Source organism: Scyliorhinus canicula, chromosome 9, assembly GCF_902713615.1.
Source record: "Scyliorhinus canicula chromosome 9, sScyCan1.1, whole genome shotgun sequence".
Lineage (NCBI taxonomy): Eukaryota > Metazoa > Chordata > Chondrichthyes > Carcharhiniformes > Scyliorhinidae > Scyliorhinus > Scyliorhinus canicula.
This window is the reverse complement of record NC_052154.1, coordinates 4,211,874-4,234,174: the sequence shown is the minus strand read 5'-3', so window position 1 is coordinate 4,234,174 and position 22,301 is coordinate 4,211,874. Positions and strand designations below refer to the sequence as shown.

Sequence of the window (22,301 nt, the reverse complement as noted above, 5' to 3'; positions counted from 1 at the left end):
CTGGGATGATTTGGTGGCTGGTCAAACAAAATTGTCCCGAATGACAATGGATCTTGAGTGGCTCATCCTGGCTGAACTGGGACATCCTGTCTACTTCCACTAACAAAGTTAAGTATGAATGGCTGTGTGTGTATCCTTCTGATTCTGCTGCTAGCAGTCTTTTTCCTCCGTTTGTTAGACCTGTAAATTGCCTGCTGCATCTTGGACCTCAATTCTGGACCCAAGTTCCTAATATCTCCCTATCATGACATTGACGAGGCCAAGTAAGGACAACAGATTTTCTTCCCTAAAGGACATTAGTGAACCAGATGGGGTTTTACTACAATTGACAATGCTTTCCAATTTTTATTAAATTCAAATTTCACCATTTTCCGTTGTGGGATTCGAACCAGGGTTCCCAGATCTTTTCCTGGGTCAGGGCGTCAGGGTGGCGCGATGATTAGCACTGCTGCCTCACGGTACCGAAGACGCGGGTTCGATCCTGGCTCTGGGTCACTGCCTGTGTGGAGTTTGCACATTCCCCCCATGTCTGCGTGGGTCTCACCCTCAAAACCCAAAGATGTGCTGGGTCGGTAGTTTGGCCACGCTAAATTGTAAATAATTGGAACAAAAAAAGATTGTGTCCTGGGTTTCTGGATTATTAGTCCAGTGACAATACTACCGTGCCACCTCCCCCCCCCCCCCCCCCCCCCCCCCCCAATTGTTCTTTGTGATGTTGAATGAGGGCTAGATATTGCCCAGGACACCGGGGAGAATTCCCCTGCTTTTGTTTGAAATAGTCGCTGTCAGATCTTTCGCATCCACCTGAGTGGACAGGCAGGACCTCAGTTTAACATCACAGCTGGAAGTTAGCACCTCTGGCAGCGCAGCACTCCTTCAGCACTGCACAGGTTAATTAACCTAAGATATGTGCTCAAATCTCTGAATTGGGATTTGAACCCACAATGTCTGGACTCTGAGACCAGAGTGCAGCTCGCTGAGCAACAAACTGAAAAAGGAAAGCGATTGAGAAACTGAAATCTGGACCGTTAACGCATTATTTTACTTTCAGAAACCAATGAAGAGCCTCCAGTTGTTGTCACAAAGTATGGGCAGCTGGAGGGGAAGAAGCTATCTGTGAAAGGGACACATCAATCTGTTTATAGATATCTCGCCATCCCTTTCGCAAAGCCACCAGTTGGTCCCTTGAGATTTACTGTACCCCAGGCTGTAAAGGCATGGACCGGAATCAGAAAGGCAACCGAGCAACCAGCTGGGTAAGAATGGGTTTGTTAATGCTCCTTGCACAGCATTCCTAGAGGATTCATCATGTGATTTCCTGCCTTCAACTCCTCCCCTTGGTATCCAGCCAATCAGAAAATGAACAGCGTCTTCATTACCCAAGGGGTTGAATATTTGTTAAGGGCAGCAGTGTAAAAAAATGATCGGCACTGTTGCTTCACAGCGCCAGGGTCCCGGGTTCGATTCCCGGCTTGGGTCACCGTCTGTGCGGATTCTGCATGCTCTCCCCGTGTCTGCGTGGGTTTCCTCCGGGTGCTCCGGTTTCCTCCCCCAAACCCTGAAAAACGTGCTGTTCAGTGAATTGGACTTTCTGAATTCTCCCTCCGTGTACCCGAACAGGCGCCGGAGTGTGGGGACTAGGGGCTTTTCATAGTAACTTCATTGCAGTGTTAATGTAAGCCTACTTGTGACAATAATAAAGATTATTATTATCAATTACATAGCCTTTTTTATTAAGAATTGTGTCCAAAAATCCACTCTAAGCTAAAAGTGCAGTGCTTAGAGAGTGCTGCATTGTCAGAGGTACTGTTATTCGGATGAGATCCACTCACTGTGGCATCTGAGGATAACAGTCATCCTTCAACCAACAGATTAACATTTAGTTAATTTCATTTACTTGTACTGAAAGTGAACTGTTCACTGCACCATTACGATAAAGCACTTTGGCTGCTTCTGCTCGAAATCATTGTTAATTAATTGTCCAACTTAATTGCCCAAATGTAGTAAAAGAAGTCAGTCAGGAGCGACACGGTGGTGCAGTGGGTTAGCCCAGCTGCCTCACTACTCTGAGGACCCCGGTTCGATCCCGGCCCAGAATCACTGTCTGTGTGGAGTTTGCACATTCTCCCTGTGTCTGCATAGGTCTCGCCCCCGCAACCCAAAGATATGGAGGGTAGGTGGATTGGCCATGCTAAATTTCCCCTTGATTGGAAAGTATACAAAAAGAAGTTAGTCAGATGACCTGAATGCAGACTTGCTATATGGGATTTGAATGGGAGCCTCTCAATACCAGCTCAGGCCCGTCACCGCCACACTGCCATCCCGTCTAATGTTGCAGAATGGCACCTACATGGGCTGGTTTAGCACACTGGGCTAAATCGCTGGCTTTGAAAGCAGACCAAGGCAGGCCAGCAGCACGGTTCAATTCCCATACCAGCCTCCCCGAACAGGCGCCGGAATGTGGCGACGAGGGGCTTTTCACAGTAACTTCATTTGAAGCCTACTTGTGACAATAAGTGATTTTCATTTCATCTGTTTGTCTCTTTCCCAGGTGCCTACAAGATGCAAATATGTTGAAGACTCTGTTGGAAATGATGCATTTGGAGGTTTACCAGATTCCATTCAAAGAGGATTGCCTCTACCTGAATGTGTACACGCCTGTCAGACCAAAGGACAGGAACACGAGATTTCCTGTAAGTAAACTGTTGATTTCAGGATCCATGGAGATCAATCACAGGTCAGCCAAGTGGGCCTTAGATAGATCAGGGACTTTGTGGCACCTTGAGACATGGACTGCGGGAATGGGAAGTAATGGCCACCACACCCCACATCGGTCCCTGAATCGCCCTCCACCAGTGCAGGTTGGCTGATCCCAGCTGGCACTGTGGTTGGCTTCAGTCTGGTTACGTTAAGAAGGTGAGAAGACAGCCGGCATGCCCATTCCTTATGGCTATGGTATCAGTCAAGGTGTGGTGGGCCACACCTTTGCTTCATTGTCAGAGAAACATATTGCTGAATCTTTTCACCTTGCCATCGCCATGCCAAATTGCAAACAGTTGCGACAGTTTATATATCGGCAAGGCGCTGATTGATTGCCTGAGGTATTGCTGTGGGGGAAACAACGGGGAACTATAGACTCCCCAAGCTCCCGTGTAATTCAAAAAAAAGGTGCGAGTCTTGAACATATCCCTTTTGTTTTCAGAGAATGACGCCCAAGAAAAATAACTAAACTCAAACTTAAAATTGAGACATTTGCTAAAATGAGGGTAAACACGGTATCAAAGATGCTGATGAGGGGATGGTAGTTGAGCAGAAATTGGAGATGACATGAAACAGAAGGATTAAAGGATGTATATAGGGTTTGTAGCAAATAAATCATGCCAGAACTTTATAAATCACAGCTTAGGCCACGCTTGGAGTATTGTGGATAGTTTTGGGCAACCATACTATAAAAAAGATGAAACAAAAGCAGATCAGAGGGTAATTCTCTGTCTGGAGTCTATGCTATTAGTAGAGTTCAGATCAGACAGAGCAGATGTTCTGTCCACAATCATTCAATCCACATTAAGATTCCATTTTCTTTACAGTTTGATAAACAAACTACAAAAAAGATAAACAAAGGAGTATATGGATAGCTGCCCCGAGGTTGTTATTGATGTGGTCATTCCACAACACGGATATTTTGTTCAGTTTTCTTCCTGGGTGCAGTTGCATGGAGCAGGTTTCCACGTTTTATTCCCAGAAGATCTCAGTTTGCAGTTGATTTCTCTTCTCAGGATGGTTACTTTGCAAATCCTGGCACAACACGTTACAGAGAGAGAGAGAGAGAGAAAGGGCCCAATCAGCTTCTTTGCAGCCTTTCAGTACAACATTCCAATTTCTCATTTCCCTGGCTTAGTAAACAGTCCTGCTGGAACGAGCCGAATTTTTGACCACATCCCATTTTATCCATCAGGTTATGGTCTGGATCCATGGTGGTGGATTTGTAATGGGAGACTCTTATTTCTATGACGGATCACCACTTGCAGCTTACGAGGATGTGGTGGTGGTGGTGATCCAATATCGGCTGGGAATTATTGGATTTCTCAGGTAAGTGGAAGTATAGAAACATTAAAATATCCTGTCTGTACCACACAACAGAAGAGCTTTCCTGCTTAAACTCACTTCCCAGATCTCGGTTCGTATTCTTGTAGGTTACGGTGCTTCAAACATTTCCAAGTATCAGACCTTGAACTGAAGACCCCACTCCCGTCTGGGTGAAATAAATTCTCCTCAACTCCCCTTTAATCCTTCTGCCAATTACCCAAAATCTTTGCCCCCCCCCCACCCCCCCCCGGTTATTCCCCTCTGGGCTAAAGGAAATCCACTCTATCCAGGCACCCTCCACATTCAAGTCTCGTGCCCCGAGAGAACGTTAGCAACCATGGACTTCCATTGGATTGGATCATGATGATGTTTGGCAAAGTACTGCAGTGGTTTGCTGTTGCCTTCTGTACTAGGGCTGATGGAAAATCTGGAATTAAAAATCAAATGATGATCATGAAACCATTGTCGACTGTGAAATGAAATGAAAATTGCTTATTGTCACGAGTAGGCTTCAATGAAGTTACTGTGAAAATCCCCTAATCGCCACATTCCGGCACCTGTCCGGGGATCGAACCGTGCTGCTGGTCCTGCTTGGTCTGCTTTAAAAGCCAGCGATTTAGCTGAGTGAGCTAAACCAGCTCCTCGCAGCCTAGCTGTGACTTGCCAGGAGGCTCTCCCAATCCTATTGCCTGCCATCAGGCATATTGGAATTATAGACTGGTTAGCCTAACATCACCAGTAGGGAAAATGCTGGAGTCCATTATAGAAGATGTGATATCAGGACACTTAGAACATAGGATTAGACAAAGTCAACATGGATTTAAGAAAGGGTAATAATGTTTGACAAACCTACTGGAGTTTTTTGAAGGATGTAACTAACAGAATAGACAAGGGTAAACCAGTGGATGTGGTGTATTTGGATATTCAGAAAGCTTTTGACAAAGTCTCACATAAGAGGTGTGTGCAAAATTAAACAATAATGGATTGGGAATTGGTTGGTAGTGAGGAAACAGAGGGTAGGAGTGAATGGGGAGTGGCAGGCGGTAACCAGTGTGGCCCTGCAGGCATCAGCGTTTGGGCTCCAGTTATTCACAATGTACATCAATAACTTGGTATAGGCAACCAAAAGTAATGTTTCTAAATTTGCTGACGACAAAAAAGTTGTTGGGAATGTGAGTTGTGAGGAGGATGTGAAGAGGCTTCAAGGTGATTTAGTGAGGGGGCAAATATATGGCAGACGCAGCATAACATGGATAAGTGTGAAGTTATCCACTTCAGTAGGAAAAACACAACAACACAGTATTATTTAAACGGTGCTAGACTGGGAAATGTTGATGTTCAAAGGAATCTGGGTGTCCTAGTACACCAGTCACCGAAAGCAAGCGTACAGTTGCAGCAAGCAGTTAGGAAGGCAAATGGTGTGCTGGCTTTCATTGCAATAAGCTTTGAGTGAAGGAGTAAGGATGTCTTACTGTCGCCGTACAGGGCCTTGGTGACACCACACCTCATAGAATCTACATTTATTCAGAAAAATGAGAGGGGATATAGAACATAGAACATAGAACAGTACAGCACAGAACAGGCCCTTCGGCCCTCAATGTTGTGCCGAGCAATGATCAACCTACTCAAACCCACAAATCCACCCTATACCCGTAACCCAACAACCCCCCCCTTAACCTTACTTTTTAGGACACTACGGGCAATTTAGCATGGCCAATCCACCTAACCCGCACATCTTTGGACTGTGGGAGGAAACCGGAGCACCCGGAGGAAACCCACGCACACACGGGGAGGACATGCAGACTCCGCACAGACAGTGACCCAGCCGGGAACCGAACCTGGGACCCTGGAGCTGTGAAGCATTTATGCTAACCACCATGCTACTGTGCTGCCCCATATATAATTGATACGTATAAAATTCTGACCGGAACTGGACAGACTGGATACAGGGTTGTTGTTTGCTTTGGTGGGTGGGGTCTAGAACAAGGGCTCACAGTATCAGGATATGTCCTTTAGGACTGAGATGAGGAGACATTTCATCACTCAGAGGGTGGTGAACCTGAGGAATTCTATACCACAGAAAGTTGTAGAGGTCAAGTCACTGAATATATTGAAGAAAGAAGAAATGCCAGGATTTTGACCCAGCGACAGTGAAGGAATGCTGATACCAAGTCAGGATGGTAATTGACTTGGAAGGGAACTTCTAGGTGATGTTGTTCCCAGGTATCTGCCTCCTTTGTCCTTCTAGATGATAGCTGTCGTGGGTTTGGAAGGTTCTACCTAAGGAGCCTTGGTGAGTTCCTGCAGCGCATCTTGTCGATGGTACACACGGCTGCCGCTGCATTGGGGGTGGATGGAGTGAATGCTTGTGGAAGGGCGCCAATCAAGCTTTGTCCTGGATGGTGTCGAACTTTTTTAAAAATAAATTTAGAGTACCCAATTTTTTTTCCAATTATGGGCAAATTAGTGTGGCCAATTAACCTACTCTGCACATCTTTTTGGGTTGTGGGGGTGAGATCTACGCAGACACGGGGAGAATGTGCAAACTCCTCACGGGCAGTGACCTGGGCTGAGACCGAACCCGTGTCCCCGGTGCCGTGAGGCATGGTGTCAAATCTCTTTAGTTGTTGGAGCTGCACTCATCCAGGCAAGTGGAGAGTATTCCATTACACTCCTGACTTGTACCTTGTAGATGGTAGACAGGCTTTGAGGAGTCAGAAGGTGAATTACCCACCGTAGAATTCCTAGTCTTTGACCTGCTCTGGTAGCCACATTATTAATAAAGACCATAAGACATAGGAGCAGAATGAGTCCATTCGGCCCATTGAGTTTGCGCCGCCATTCAATCATGACTGATGTTTCTCATCCCCGTTCTCCTGCCTTCTCCCCATAACCCCTTTCCCCTTATGACTGGTTCAGTTCAGTTTCTGGTCAATGGTAATCCCATGATGTTGACTGTGGGGTTTTCAGCAATGGTAATGCCATTGACTGTCAAGAGGTGCTAGTTAGATACTCTTGAGTAGGAGATAGTCATTGCCTGGCACTTAACGTGGCCAGAATGTAACTTGCCACATGTCAAAGATGCATGGCATTAAGGGTAAAGTAGTAGCATGGATAGAGGATTGGTTAATTAATAGAAAGCAAAGAGTTGGGATTAATGGGTGTTTCTCTGATTGGCGATCAGTAGCTAGTGGTGTCCCTCAGGGATCCGTGTTGGGCCCACAATTGTTCACAATTTACATTGATGATTTGGAGTTGGGGACCAAGGGCAATGTGTCCAAGTTTGCAGATGACACTAAGATGAGTGGTAAAGCGAAAAGTGCAGAGGATACTGGAAGTCTGAAGAGGGATTTGGATGGGTTAAGTGAATGGGCTAGGGTCTGGCAAATGGAATACAATGTTGACAAATGTGAGGTTATCCATTTTGGTAGGAATAACAGCAAACGGGATTATTATTTAAACAATAAAATATTAAAGCATGCTGCTGTGCAGAGAGACCTGGGTATGCTAGTGCATGAGTCACAGAAAGTTGGTTTACAGGTGCAACAGGTGATTAAGAAGGCAAATGGAATTTTGTCCTTCATTGCTAGAGGGATGGAGTTTGAGACTAGGGAGGTTATGCTGCAACAGGTGTTAGTGAGGCCACACCTGGAGTATTGTGTTCAGTTTTGGTCTCCTTACTTGAGAAAGGACATACTGGCACTGGAGGGTGTGCAGAGGAGATTCACTAGGTTAATCCCAGAGCTGAAGGGGTTGGATTATGAGGAGAGGTTGAGTAGACTGGGACTGTATTCATTGGAATTTAGAAGGATGAGGGGGGATCTTATAGAAACATTTAAAATTATGAAGGGAATAGATAGGATAGATGCGGGCAGGTTGTGCAGGTTGTTTCCACTGGCGGGTGAAAGCAGAACTAGGGGGCATAGCCTCAAAATAAGGGGAAGTAGATTTAGGACTGAGTTTAGGAGGAACTTCTTCACCCAAAGGGTTGTGAATCTATGGAATTCCTTGCCCAGTGAAGCAGTTGAGGCTCCGTCATTAAATGTTTTTAAGGTAAAGATAGATAGTTTTTTGAAGAATAAAGGGATTAAGGGTTATGGTGTTCAGGCCGGAAAGTGGAGCTGAGTCCACAAAAGATCAGCCATGATCTCATTGAATGGTGGAGCAGGCTCGAGGGGCCAGATGGCCTACTCCTGCTCCTAGTTCGTATGTTCTTATGTTCTAAGCCTGCATATTGTCCAGGTCTTGCTGCATTTGGACATGGAATGCTTCAGTCTCTGAGGAGTCGCAAATGGCGCTGGACATTGTGCAGTCATCCCCAAACATCGCCACTTCTGACTTTATGATTCATTGGTGAAGCAGCTGAAGATGATTGGGCCTCAGACACTACCCTGAGGAACTCCTGCAATGATGCACTGGACGTATGGCATTGAAATAGAGGATCAACCATGATCATAATGAATGGTGGAACAGGCTCAAAGGGTCAAATGTCCAACTCCTGTTCCTGTTTTCTATGGTAGAAATGATAGGCTGATAATCATCCCGTTTGGCTACGCTATGAATGCGCCTCCCATGATCATCAAGTCCTGAAGTGGGACTTGAACCTGGATGTTCTGGCCCAGAGGTAGAGACACGACCCATTGCGCCACAAGAACTTATTTTAAATTTTATACGCCTGAATTAAATCTCTCCCCCGACTCTGCCATTCCAGAGAAAACAACTCCAGCTCGCCCAATCTTACCTCATAGATAGAATTCTCCATTCCGGGCAACTTAACAAATAGGAGCAGGAGTAAACTAGTCAGCCCCTTGAGTGTGCTCTGCCATTCAATACGATCATAGCTCGACTCCACACTCCTGCATGTATCCCATTTCTCTAAATTCCCCGAGAGTCTAAAATCTATCAATCTGAACCTTCAATATATTCAACAGTGGAGCATCCCACAACTGTCTGGGATAGAGAATCCCGGAGATTCACAACCCTCTGAGTCAACCCTCATCTCAGTCCTAAAGGATTGACCCTGAAGCTGTGTCCCCGTGCCTTTAGATCCCCCAGCCAGTGGAAACAATCTCTCAGCGTCCACACTTTTGTTGCTCGGACTCTGTCCTGACTGATCTGACGCCGAGCGCCCTCTGCAAACTTTAGGCGATCCAACACTCTGCCCCTTGCCTTTGACCTCATCTGATCTTGGTGTCAAATATTGTTTGATGGTCACTGTCTGTGTGGAGTCTGCACGTTCTCCCCGTGTGTGCGTGGGTTTCCTCCGGGTGCTCAGGTTTCCTCCCACAAGTCCAAAGACGTGCAGGTTAGGTGGATTGGCCATGCTAAATTGCTCTTAGTGTCCAAAAAGGTTAGGAGGGGTTATTGGGTTACGGGGATAGAGTGGAAGTGAGGGCTTAGGTGGGTCGGTGCAGACTCGATGGGCCGAATAGCCTCCTTCTGCACTGTCTGTTCTATGTTCTATATCCCCGGCATGTTTCCCTATGTTAATGATGTTCTGTAAATGGGAGCTGTTGTTGATGCAAGTCTTACACGCAGCAATCTGACGTTCTTGCCATTCTATCTTCAGCACAGGAGATGAGCATCTGCCAGGAAACCTGGGCATGTTGGATCAAATAGCTGCCCTGAAGTGGGTTCAAGAAAACATTGAGAGCTTCGGAGGTGACCCAGGCTCAGTGACCATATTTGGAGAATCCGCTGGTTCAATAAGTGTCTCGTTGCATGTACGTTATTGGTCTTTATTTCCAATACTCCCCCCTCTTCTGCCCAAAATATTTTGGTTAACACTTCTCCAGGTTGGTGTTGCATGTTTAACTGGTCTGCCCATTGATCATCGTCAAGTTAAAGACAATGAACCAGGTGGCCCCAACACTGGGCATTTCTGATCCTCAGGAGAATTTAAAGTGATGTGTCTCTAACTGTGAGAGGAACAGGCCAATCAGCTCAATTGTCCCACAGGATGCTCCTCTTCTCTCAACACATCAGAATGGCCTTCCTTCCTCCCTTTCTCCCTCACACGCTTCCTGTTCAACGTATCGCTTCTATTCACCTCATCCACTCCCTCTGATAGTGAGCTACATATCCACACCATTCTGAGTCAAAGACACTTCTCCCAAATTCCATATTGGGTTTATTAATTACTAATTTTAAGCTTAGGGCGAAATTCTCCCCCCCCCCCCACGACGGCTGGGAGAATAGGGGGAGGGCCTTCCCGACTTTTTTGGCGCCCTCCCGCTATTCTCCCCCCCCCCCCCCCCCCCCGCCGAAATCCCGACACGAATCGCTGCCGCCGTTTTTTTACGGCCGGCAGCGATTCTCAGCTGTTAGAAGGGCCGAAGTCCCAGCCCTTTACGACCTTTTTACGAACGGCAAACACACCTGGTCCTGCCGTTCGTAAAAACGTCGTGACCACCTGGAAAAAAATAACCATGGCACCGATTGGCACGGCAGTACCACGGCCGTGCCAAGGGTGCCATGGGCCCGCGATCGGTGCCCACCGATCGCGGGCAGCGGGCCCGATGCCCGCGCACTATTTGTCCTTCCGCCGCCCCGCAGTATCAATACGCGGGGCGGCTGAGGGGCAACCCGGACCGCGCATGCGCGGGTTTCGCGCAAAAACGCGATGACGTCACCCGCGCATGCGCGGGCGGAGTCTTCCCGCCTGCGCATGCGCGGCTGACGTCATATGACGCGTCAGCCGGCGCTAAGTCCGACAAGCGGGCTTAACGATTTTCGTTAAGCCCGACTAGTCGGAGCCTCCGACGTCGGGCTGCTAGCCCCGACGGGGGACCAGAATCGGTCCCCCGTCGGGAAGGGGCGCGATGCCGTAAAACCCGCCCGGGTTTTACGGCAGTTTGACGATTTCTCCCGTTTTGGGAGAATTTCGCCCTTAGTTTTTCACAGTCGTGGGACCTCCAAGGAACTTTTAAAATGGAGGGTGGGATGAGGTCCAGATGTCCCATCCCCATTTCCTACAGATCTGGGGCAAAATTCTCCGACCCCCAGCAGGGTCGGAGAATTGCCTGGGGCCGCCGAAAATCCCGCCCCCGCCGTAGCAGAGATTCTCCGCCACCTGGGAAGTGGCGGTGGCGGGAATCTCGCCACTCTGATCGGCGAGGCCCTGCGGTGATTCTCCGGCCCGGATGGGCCTAAGTCCCGCCGCTGGGAGGCCTCTCCCGCCGCTGAGGTTTGAACCACCTCTGATGGCGGCGGGATCGGCGGCGCGAGCGAGCCCCGGGGTCCTGGGGGGGGGGCCGCGGGGCGATCGGACCCCGGGGGGCGCCCCCACGGCGGCCAGGCCCACGATCGGGGGCCCCCAATCAGGGGGCGGGCCAGTGCCCTGGGGGCACTCTTTCTCCTCCGTCGCCGCCACGGCCTCTGCCATGGCGGAAGCGGAAGAGAAACCCACAGCGCGCATGCGCCAGTGGTGACATCAGCAGCAGCTGTTCGCTGACGTCACCGCCGGCGCATGCGTGAACCGGCGAAAGCCTTTCGGCCAGCCACGCTGCCGCCGGTTTTTGCGCCTATCGGCGTGGTGCCAACCGCTCCGGCACGGGGCTAGCCCCCAAAGGTGCAGAGAATACCGCCCTTGATTTTTTTTAAAATAAGGGATTAAGTACTTTAGGGGATTTTACTGTATTCGTGAAAGAGTGGGTTTTTTGGATATTGAAATCTACAATAGATGTTTGGACCTTTATTAAACCTCAGCATGGTTCCTGAGGTACGCCGTGGTGGATATTGAGTGAGTTGACTTGGAGCGTGTAAGGGAATAAGGGTGATTATTCTGATAAATGCTGATGGCATTTAGTTGGCTGAGGGGCTATGACTGGCCCTGGGGGATGGGTGGAGGGCTGTGGGTTGACTCCATTCTGTACCCACCCCACCCAGAACGAAGATAGTGCCATTTGGTGCACGTTGTCGTGAGGTGGGCATGGCATGCTGGGAGATTCCTAGCTCAATGGAACTACCTCAGATACAAAAATCCAGGCCTTCGTCCCACTTGTAGAGAGGCTGGGAGAGAGGGGATTTTTATTTATTCATTGGTTCTTGCCCCTTTTGTTTATCCTCCAATGGCTGAGATGAATTATTTTGCTGAAAGTTCTACCGTGAGTGATGCGTTCCTCAACACAACCTGCGATGGAATCCTATGCAGAAATACGAGTCAACAATTCAGCCTCTTCAGGATCATTGAATCATTCTGTTACTGATCTGTTGTTCAACTCCACTTATTCAGCATTGGTCAGTCTCACCTTACCCAACTAAAATCTATTCATCCCAGTCCCAAAATCTGCTGGAGTTTAGAAGACTGCTCGGTGACTTGATTGGTGACATGTCGAGTGCAACAGAGTGGCAGTGGTACTGTCACTGTCACTGGACTAATAATCCAGTGAACCAGGGTAATGCTCTGGGGACCCAGGTTCAAATCCCCCCCCCCCCCCCCCCCACCCCCAACCCCCCGCCAGCCCCCAGGGCTGATGGAAAATCTGGAACTAAAAATCAAATGATGATCATGAAACCATTGTCGACGGTGAAATGAAATGAAAATCGCTTATTGTCACAAGTAGGCTTCAAATGAAGTTACTGTGAAAAGCCCCCTAGTCGCCACATTCCGGAGCCTGTTCAGGGAGGCTGGTACGGGAATTGAACCGTGCTGCTGGCGGTAAAAAGCCGTCTGGTTCACTGATGTCCTTTAGGGAAGGAAATCTGCCGTCCTTACCCGGTCTGGCCTACATGTGACTCCGGACCCACAGCAATGTGGTTCACCCTTGAACCCCACTAGCTTCACGACCGCCTCTTCTCGCACGCTTTAACAACAGTCTGGGAAAGTTGAAAGTTCTGGTGAGGATCACACAGTCAGCTGGAGGGGTGGGGCCAGCAATGCCGGGATTCTGAGGTTCCGGTGCTGATCTCAAAGTTAAATTTAAGGCCGTCCCCTCCACTTCCCAACGGCCATCGAGCACCCCCCCCCCCCCCCCCCCCCTCCCGCCCACGGACATGGCTTCACCCCAACGGACATTAGAATCCACTGGCAGATTGTGGGGGGGGGGAGACACATCACCAAAACCTACCCCACACCTGCACACACACAAGGGGAACTCCCTTGTACACACACAAGGGGAACTCCCTTGTAAACACACAAGGGGAACTCCCTTGCAAACACACAAGGGGAACTCCCTTGCAAACACACAAGGGGAACTCCCTTGTAAACACATAAGGGGAACTCCCTTGTAAACACACAAGGGGAACTCCCTTGGAAACACACAAGGGGAACTCCCTTGGAAACACACAAGGGGAACTCCCTTGGAAACACACAAGGGGAACTCCCTTGGAAACACACAAGGGGAACTCCCTTGTAAACACACAAGGGGAACTCCCTTGTAAACACACAAGGGGAACTCCCTTGTAAACACACAAGGGGAACTCCCTTGTAAACACACAAGGGGAACTCCCTTGTAAACACACAAGGGGAACTCCCTTGTAAACACACAAGGGGAACTCCCTTGTAAACACACAAGGGGAACTCCCTTGTAAACACACAAGGGGAACTCCCTTGTAAACACACAAGGGGAACTCCCTTGTACACACACAAGGGGAACTCCCCTCCCCCTGTCCCCAATGGAGGAGGGTTACACTGCCCGGGTATCGGGGGGGGGGGATGCCCAGGTACGTCCCTCAACTGCCAGGGGGGCTACAGACATTTCCACAGCCCCGGCGTGGTCATCACGACTATATTTTGAAAAAGAGCTGTGACTTCCGCTTGTGCGACATCACAATGCCGGGGTGGGGGTGGGGAGGGGTGCAGAAGATACATCCTGGGCGGACATTCCGGCATCCAGCCCAGTAATTAGATGATAATTTATTAAAATGTATGGAAAACAGGCCCACGCCCAAAATTGGCGGAGTCCTGATTATGTCACTGGCAGGGGGGGGGGGGGTAAAGCGAGATATCACTGCCGCCGCATATCCCATTTCTGGCTGCTCATGAGATTTAGCGGCCATTGCGGGATTTGAGTCCGCGGCTAACACGCTGCTGGATGTTGCCCAGAGGATCCTGAGGGGTATTGAGGGGCTGGATGTGGAGAGGATGTTTCCTCTTGTGGGAGAATCTAGAACTAGGGGTCGCTGTTTAAAAATAAGGGGCCACCCGTTGAAGACCGAGATGAGAATTATTTTTTTCTCTGAGAGGGTCAAGAGTCTCTGGAACTCATCCTCAAAAGGCAGTGGAAGCAGAATGGAATATTTTTAAGGCAGAGCTGGATAGATTAACATAGAACAGTACAGCACAGAACAGGCCCTTCGGCCCTCAATGTTGTGCCGAGCAATGATCACCCTACTCAAACCCACGTATCCACCCTATACCCGTAACCCAACCCCCCTTAACCTTACTTTTATTAGGACACTACGGGCAATTTAGCATGACCAATCCACCTAACCCGCACATCTTTGGACTGTGGGAGAAACCGGAGCACCCGGAGGAAACCCACGCACACAGGGGGAGGACGTGCAGACTCCACACAGACAGTGACCCAGCCGGAATCGAACCTGGGACCCTGGAGCTGTGAAGCATTTATGCTAACCACCATGCTCCCGTGCTGCCCCTTGTTCACCTTCTTGACTAACAAGGAGGTGAAAGGTTATCAGGGGTCAGCAGGATGTGGGGTTGAGGTTACAATCAGATCAGCCACGATCCTATTGAATGGCGGATTAGATGGGATGGGCCAAGTGGCCTCCTCCTGCTGAAAGATCTGTATCGTTTTCCCAAATGTGTTTCCCATAACCCCGGACGGGGTCAGTTCAAGGCTCTGTACAACTGAAACATCACTTCATCACTTTAGAATTCCAATCCATTGAGATAAAGTCGAACATTCCATTCGCATAATGAGGTACTCTCAGCAACTTCATCAGCAAAGGATTTATTTACAAGGACCGACAAAAGCAGCAGCATGTCTGCAGATATTTCTGGAATGCCTCTTGCCAAGGAGAACTCCTCCCCTTGGGCTAATTCCCCACTCTTGAGTCCTCATTGGTCACCCAGGTCAGGTGATCTGACTCTGCTGTGTTGCCCTTAAAGGGTCACTCACCACAATTAGCAACCGTGATCACATTTTTGATTATCCTTGGGGTGGGGGTGAGGCGGGGAGGGGGTGCAAGGGGCAGAAACCCCCCCCCCCCCCCAGGTCCCCAGTCCAACTGAAACCTGCAACATATCTACGTGGAAGCTGGCTGGGGTTTCTTGTTGCCCCAGGTGATCAGGTTGGGAAGAGGGAACTTTCAAGTCTAATGTTAATGGCCACTCTCCTTGTTCTGTTGGCAGATTGTTTCTCCTTTGTCTTCTGGCCTGTTTCACAAGGCAATATCAGAAAGTGGGACTAATCTGATCGCAACTATAGTTACTTCAGATCCTAAATCAACAGCTGTGGTGAGTTTTTGTTATTCAAAATGCAAGGGGATTTTGTTGGTTTCATAATGTGGAATTTCCACCTGGTTGAAAAAAAGTAACAGATGCGTCATCTGGCACCTATCAATTTGTTTTGGAGTTCATGGGCGATGAGTGGGACCAATGCTTTCTAATGTGTGGCCGTTCGCACACGGTAATTTGGAGAGGCAGACCGAGTGACCGCCATGGGATCTGTACAAATCCCACCTTCTCAAGGTTCCAACTGGTCGCAGATCACTGGAATCCATTCCCTCCAGATTTACACTGTCACACATTACCGGAATCCACTCTGCAGATTCACGCTCCGACAGATCATTGTAATCTACTCTCTATTGATTCCCGCTGCAACACATCTCTGGAATCTATTTGCAGATTCACATTGTGACATATCACCAGAACCCACAGCTTCAAGTTTCGAGTGGATCCTTTTAATCCACTCTGCGCTGATTCATGCTGCATAGACCTATCAAATCCACTGTCTGAATATTCAAACTGTAATGGATCCATGGAATCCACTCTCTGTTGATTATCACCAACTGATCCCAGGAATCTGCTCTGTGCAGATTCACACTAACAGATTCCTGCAATCCATTCTCTGCAGATTCAGTTTACCAGATTCCTGAAATCCACATTTGCAGCTTTGTGCTGCAGCAGATTCCTGGGATCCGCCTATTTTAAAATTCACGCTGTAACAGATTCCTGGAATCCATCCTTTGAACATTCACGCTGTAACAGATTCCTGAGATCCATCCATTGCAGATTCATACTAGCAGATTCCTGAGATCCACACTATGTAGATTCACATTGTAACAGATTCCTGGGATCCACCTTTTGTTAATCCACCCTGTAGCAGATTCCTGGGATCCTTAGGCAGCACGGTAGCACAAGTGGCTTCACTGTGGCTTCACAGCGCCAGGGTCCCAGGTTCGATTCCTGGCTTGGGTCACTGTCTGTGCGGAGTCCGCACGTTCTCCCCGTGTCTGCGTGGGTTTCCTCCGGGTGCTCCGGTTTCCTCCCACAGTCCAAAGATGTGCAGGTTAGGTTGATTGGCCATGATAAATTGCCCTTAATAACCAAAAAAGGTTAGGAGGGGTTATTGGGTTACGGGATAGGGTGGAAGTGAGGGCTTAAGTGGGTCGTGCACTGGATGGGCCGAATGGCATCCTTCTGCACTGTATGTTCTATGTTCACACTTTGTAGATTCACATTGTAGCAGATTCCTGGGATCCACACTTTGTAGATTCACACTGAAATGAAAATCGCTTATTGTCACAAGTAGGCTTCAAATGAAGTTCCTGTGAAAAGCCCCTAGTCGCCACATTCCGGCGCCTGTCCGGGGAGGCTGGTATGGGAATCGAACCGTGCTGCTGGCCTGCTTGGTCTGCTTTAAAAGCCAGCGATTTAGTCCAGTGTGCTAAAGCAGCCCCTGTAACAGATTCCTAGGATCCACATTTTACATAGAACATACAATGCAGAAGGAGGCCATTCGGCCCATCAAGTCAGCACTGATCCACTTAAGCCCTCACCTCCACCCTATCCCCGTAACCCAATAATCCCACGCAGACACGGGGAGAACGTGCAGACTCCGCACAGACAGTGACCCAGTGGGGAATCGAACCTGGGACCCTGGCACTGTGAAGCCACAGTGCTAGCCACTTGTGCTACCGTGCCGCCCACCGTTTGTTGATCCACACTGTAACAGATTCTTGGGACCCACCCTTTGCAGATTCACACGTTACTAGATCATTCTGATGGCATCCAATGCCCTGCTGAGCTCTGACCAGTAGACGTGAACACTTGAACACGTGTGGACATTCGGATTTGCTGTTGGAAAGACTGAAACGTTTCCGTAATGCCCAATGTGTCAGCCATTGCTGCAGTAAATACTGAAGGAGTACAAGCCTCGTGTCTGCAGCCTGTCCTCAGAATTTAGACCTTTAAGCTCAGTTTTATCCTGGTGAATCTGCACGTCACTCTTTCAAAGGCTACTCTACCCTTCCTGAGGTGTGGTGCGCAGAACAGAATGCTTGGGGCACAGAAGGAGGCCATTTGTGTGCGTGCTGGCTCTCTGCGAGAGCAGCTCAGCCACTTCCCCTCCTCACCTGTCTTTTCCCTGTAGCCCTGCAAACCTCTTCGGATAATGATTCCATTCCCTTTGGAAAGCCACGATTGAATCAGCCCCCACCACACTCTCTGACAATTACTGTGGACTGGAGCCTACCCAGAGCCTTTCTACAACTGAGGCAGCAGTTGTACCTCTGTCGATAACAACCCCCTTTGAGGTAAAGGTTTTATTCCTGTTGGCCTCAAACGTGGGAAATTGATGAAAAATGGCCCCTTGATTCAATTCAGTAACTGCTGACTTCAATTTATAGATGATTGCCAACCTGGCTGGCTGTAACACTAGCCATTCCAAGGAGATTGTTGATTGCCTTGGGAAGATGTCCGAAGAGGAATTGATGAACATTCCCAAACCTCCCAAAGAGGTGAAACCTGTTCTTTTAATTCTTCAAGTTGTGGATATTTCCTTTTCTGTGTCTAATGTAACAGTTCTGTCCTCGATATCATCATCCGCGCCATCTCGTACACCTTGTCTCAATCTCCGCCATGGCAAAAAGTCGAGCCAAGTTATATTGTAGCATTCTGAACTCCCTGGACTAGTACAGTGCTGTCCAGTGGCCGATACTGAGTCACCAGCTGGTTTTAAATCATCGGACCAGGATCTACCCAATTCATTCCAACTGTTTGGAAAATGTTTTCACATCTCGCCCTCTTCCTCCTCCAACTAATTGTGGAGTTGCCTTGCCACAACCTTACTCCTCCTCCAGGCTTCACATTTTCCTCGGTTCTGAGTCTGGTGCGTCCATTGGTTTGTTCGATAATTTAAAAATGTCTTAATGTCAGACGGAAGGTGATGAGTCTGATTTGCATAATTTTAAAAAATATATTTTAGAGTACCCAGTTCATTTTCCCAATTAAAGGGCAATTTAGCGTGGCCAATCCACCTACCCTGCACATCTTTGGGTTGTGGGGGCGAAACCCACGCAAACACGGGGAGAATGTGCAAACTCCACACGGACAGTGACCCAGAGCCGGGATCGAACCCGGCCCCTTATTTTGAATAATGAATTAGGTACTCTGAATTATATTTAACAAAAGATGACCATGCAGGGAGCACGCAGGAAGTATAGCCCCCAGGTGGTGAAGGACATGCTAGAGGGCCTCTGCGGAGGTCCATTGTTGGGGAGGGGATGGTTGCCTTCTTTGTGTGGCCTTGATGTCCATGGAGGGGAGGGTGATTTCCCCTGTCCTTTGTTGCCAATCGGCACCAGAGTCACCAATAATGTTGCCAAATTAATAACTAGATATGGCAGTTATTAATGATAATATTGTTTTTCAGAGTCGCCAGGTATCAAATGATACCACCACAAGGTTTTACCGGTTATCGATCAAAGACCAAACAACCAGTTAGTTAGTTCAAGTTCAGAGATAGTTTACTTACATACACAAGAATTACTTTGACATGCAACATAAAACACTACAAGTTAAACTACACCTAACAACTACAATAACCTACACGTACCTTCAGGGCAACCGGCTCTTTGCAGATGGACAAGGCCTTTGTCCGGATCTTGCGTGGCTGGGTGGATGAAGTGGCTTCGTTTCTGCTGGGTTCATCCTCCTGGTAGCGATCGTTGGGCTTGAACTTGTCTTCTGGTCGTAATGCTACACTTGGTGTTAGGCGTAGGCCGGGGCCAAGAGAGACCGAACACATGGCTGTGTCTCTTTATCCCTCTGGGGTTTTGAGCACTTTGGGCCAGTCCTTAGCTTTGGATCCAATAATTCGACAGGCTTCGATCACTGCCTTCGATTTTGGCCAATAAAAGGGTGGGAGCCTTGATGGCTGGGCGCTTGAGAGTTACAAGTTAGCTGGGAAGGATCTAAAGAGAGAGCTAAGAAGAACCAGGAGGGGACATGAGAAGTCTTTGGAAGGTAGGATCAAGGATAACCGTAAAGCTTTCTATAGGTATGTCAGGAATAAAAGAATGACTAGGGTAAGAGTAGGGCCAGTCAAGGACAGTGGTGGGAAGATGTGCGTGGAGTCCGAGGAGATAGGAGAGGTGCTAAATGAATATTTTCGTCAGTATTCACGCAGGAAAAAGACAATGTTGTCGAGGAGAATATTGAGATACAGGCTACTAGACTAGAAGGGCTTGAGGTTCATAAGGAGGAGGTGTCAGCAATTCTGGAAAGTGTCAAAATAGATGTCGCCTGTGCCGGATGGGATTTATCCTAGGATTCTCTGGGAAGCTAGGGAGGAGATTGCTGAGCCTTTGGCTTTGATCTTTAAGTCATCTGTGTCTTCAGGAATAGTGCCAGAAGACTGGAGAATAGCAAATGTTGTCCCCTTGTTCAAGAAGGGAAGTAGAGACAACCCCGGTAACCATAGACCAGTGAGCCTTACTTCTTTTGTGGGCATAGTCTTGGAAAGGTTTATAAGAGATAGGATGTATAATCATCTGGAAAGGAATAATTTGATTAGAGATAGTCAACATGGTTTTGTGAAGGGTAGGTCAGGCCTCACAAGCCTTATTGAGTTCTTTGAGAAGGTGACCAAACAGGTGGATGAGGGTAAAGCAGTTGATGTGTATATGGATTTCAGTAAAGAGTTTGATAAGGTTCCCCATGGTAGGCTATTGCAGAAAATACGGAGGCATGGGATTCAGGGTGATTTAGCAGTTTGGATCAGAAATTGGCTGGCTGGAAGAAGACAAAGGGTGGTAGTTGATGGGAAATGTTCAGACTGGAGTCCAGTTATGAGTGGTGTACCACAAGGATCTGTTTTGGGGCCACTGCTGTTTGTCATTTTTATAAATGACCTGGAGGAGGGTGTAGAAGGATGGGTGAGAACATTTGCAGATGACACTAAAGTCGGTGGAGTTGTGGACAGTGCAGAAGGATGTTACAGGTTACAGAGGAACATAGATAAGCTGCAGAGCTGGGCTGACAGGTGGCAAATGGAGTTTAATGCAGGAAAGTGTGAGGTGATTCATTTTGGAAGGAATAACAGGAAGACAGAGTATTGAGCTAATGGTAAGATTCTTGGTAGTGTGGATGAGCAGAGAGATCTCGGTGTCCATGTACATAGATCCCTGAAAGTTGCCACCCAGGTTGAGAGGGTTGTTAAGAAGGCGTACGGTGTGTTAGCTTTTATTGGTAGAGGGATTGAGTTTTGGAGCCATGAGGCCATGTTGTAGCTGTACAAAACTCTGGTGCGGCCGCATTTGGAGTATTGCGTGCAATTCTGGTCGCCGCATTATAGGAAGGATGTGGAAGCATTGGAAAGGGTGCAGAGGAGATTTACCAGAATGTTGCCTGGTATGGAGGGAAGATCTTATGAGAGAAGGCTGAGGGACTTGAGGCTGTTTTCGTTAGAGAGAAGAAGGTCAAGAGATGACTTAATTGAGGCATACAAGATGATTAGAGGATTAGATAGGGTGGACAATGAGAGCCTTTTTCCTCGGATGGTGATGTCTAGCATGAGGGGACATAGCTTTAAATTGAGGGGAGATAGATACAGGACAGATGTCAGAGGTAGGTTCTTTACTCAGAGAGTAGTAAGGGCGTGGAATGCCCTGCCTGCAACAGTAGTGGACTCGCCAACATTAAGGGCATTCAAATGGTCATTGGATAGACATATGGATGATAAGGGAATAGTGTTAGTGGGCTTTAGAGGGGTTTCACAGGTCTGCGCAACATCGAGGGCCGAAGGGCCTGTACTGCGCTGTAATGTTCTCTGTTCTATGTCCTGAGCGGTCATTGACCTTGGCTGTTTGGGCTTTCTTAGCAAAGGGAGTGGCGCTGGTTGGTCTGCATCTGTATCAGTTACCTGAGTACAGTCCTTTTGTTCTGGGGAAATGGACCATTAGAATGCAAACGAGCGGGGGTTTCGATCATGTCTAACTATCTGGGTTGCAAATACACACACCAGCTCTGAGTGTGTCTGAGTCCTGGGTTGGCCTTAATTCCCATGGTCCTTTGCAGGTGGCCATCTGAGATGGCTACACCTTGAGGGGTCTTGATTTTCTTGTTTGTTTGTGGGGGGTTTCCCCGTCTCTGTAGGGGGTCTCGAAGTCTGTTGGTGGTTGGGTGAGGGGGGGGGGTAGTTACTTCATGAGCAGGTCAGAAGGAATGTATCCTGCGGCAAGGAACTCACCTCCTGACTCCCCAAAGCCCGTCCGTCGTTTACAAGACACGAGCCAGGAGTGTACTGGAATACTCTCCAATTGCCTGGAAGACTGCAGTTCCAACAACACTCAAGAAGCTGAAAACTATCCAGGACAAAGCAGCCCAGGTTGATTATCCTTTCTGTAAACATTCACTTCCTTCACCACCGATGAACAGTGGCAGCCGTGTGTACCATCTACAAGATGCACTGCAGTAACTCACCAAGGTTCCTTAGGCAGCACCTTCCAAACCCACGTCAAGGGAGCAAACACATGGGAACCCCACCACCTGGAGGTTCCCCTCCAAGTCACTCACCACCCTGACTTGGAAATATATCGCCGTTCTTTCACTGTCCCTGGGTCAAAGAACAAACAAAGAATAAAGAAAAGTACAGCACAGGAACAGGCCCTTCGGCCCTCCAAGCCTGTGCCGACCATGCTGCCCATCTGAACTAAAATCTTCGACACTTCCTGGGTCCGTATCCCTCTATTCTCATTCTATTAATGTATTTGTCAAGATGCCCCTTAAATGTCACTATCGTCCCTGCTTC

At 48.4% G+C, this 22,301-nt stretch overlaps 1 protein-coding gene across 2 annotated transcripts in view; it reads left to right on the top strand.

The window, feature by feature from the left end:
• The window catches only part of LOC119971069 (fatty acyl-CoA hydrolase precursor, medium chain-like), a 118,085-nt gene that overhangs the window by 4,209 nt on the left and 91,575 nt on the right, over positions 1-22,301 (top strand). For both annotated transcript variants that reach the window (XM_038806211.1, XM_038806212.1), the window contains exons 2-7: positions 1,052-1,256; positions 2,552-2,693; positions 3,956-4,089; positions 9,656-9,809; positions 15,401-15,505; positions 17,899-18,009. In XM_038806211.1, the coding sequence (XP_038662139.1) occupies positions 1,052-1,256; positions 2,552-2,693; positions 3,956-4,089; positions 9,656-9,809; positions 15,401-15,505; positions 17,899-18,009 (851 nt within the window). The remainder of the gene's footprint in view (positions 1-1,051; positions 1,257-2,551; positions 2,694-3,955; positions 4,090-9,655; positions 9,810-15,400; positions 15,506-17,898; positions 18,010-22,301) is intronic.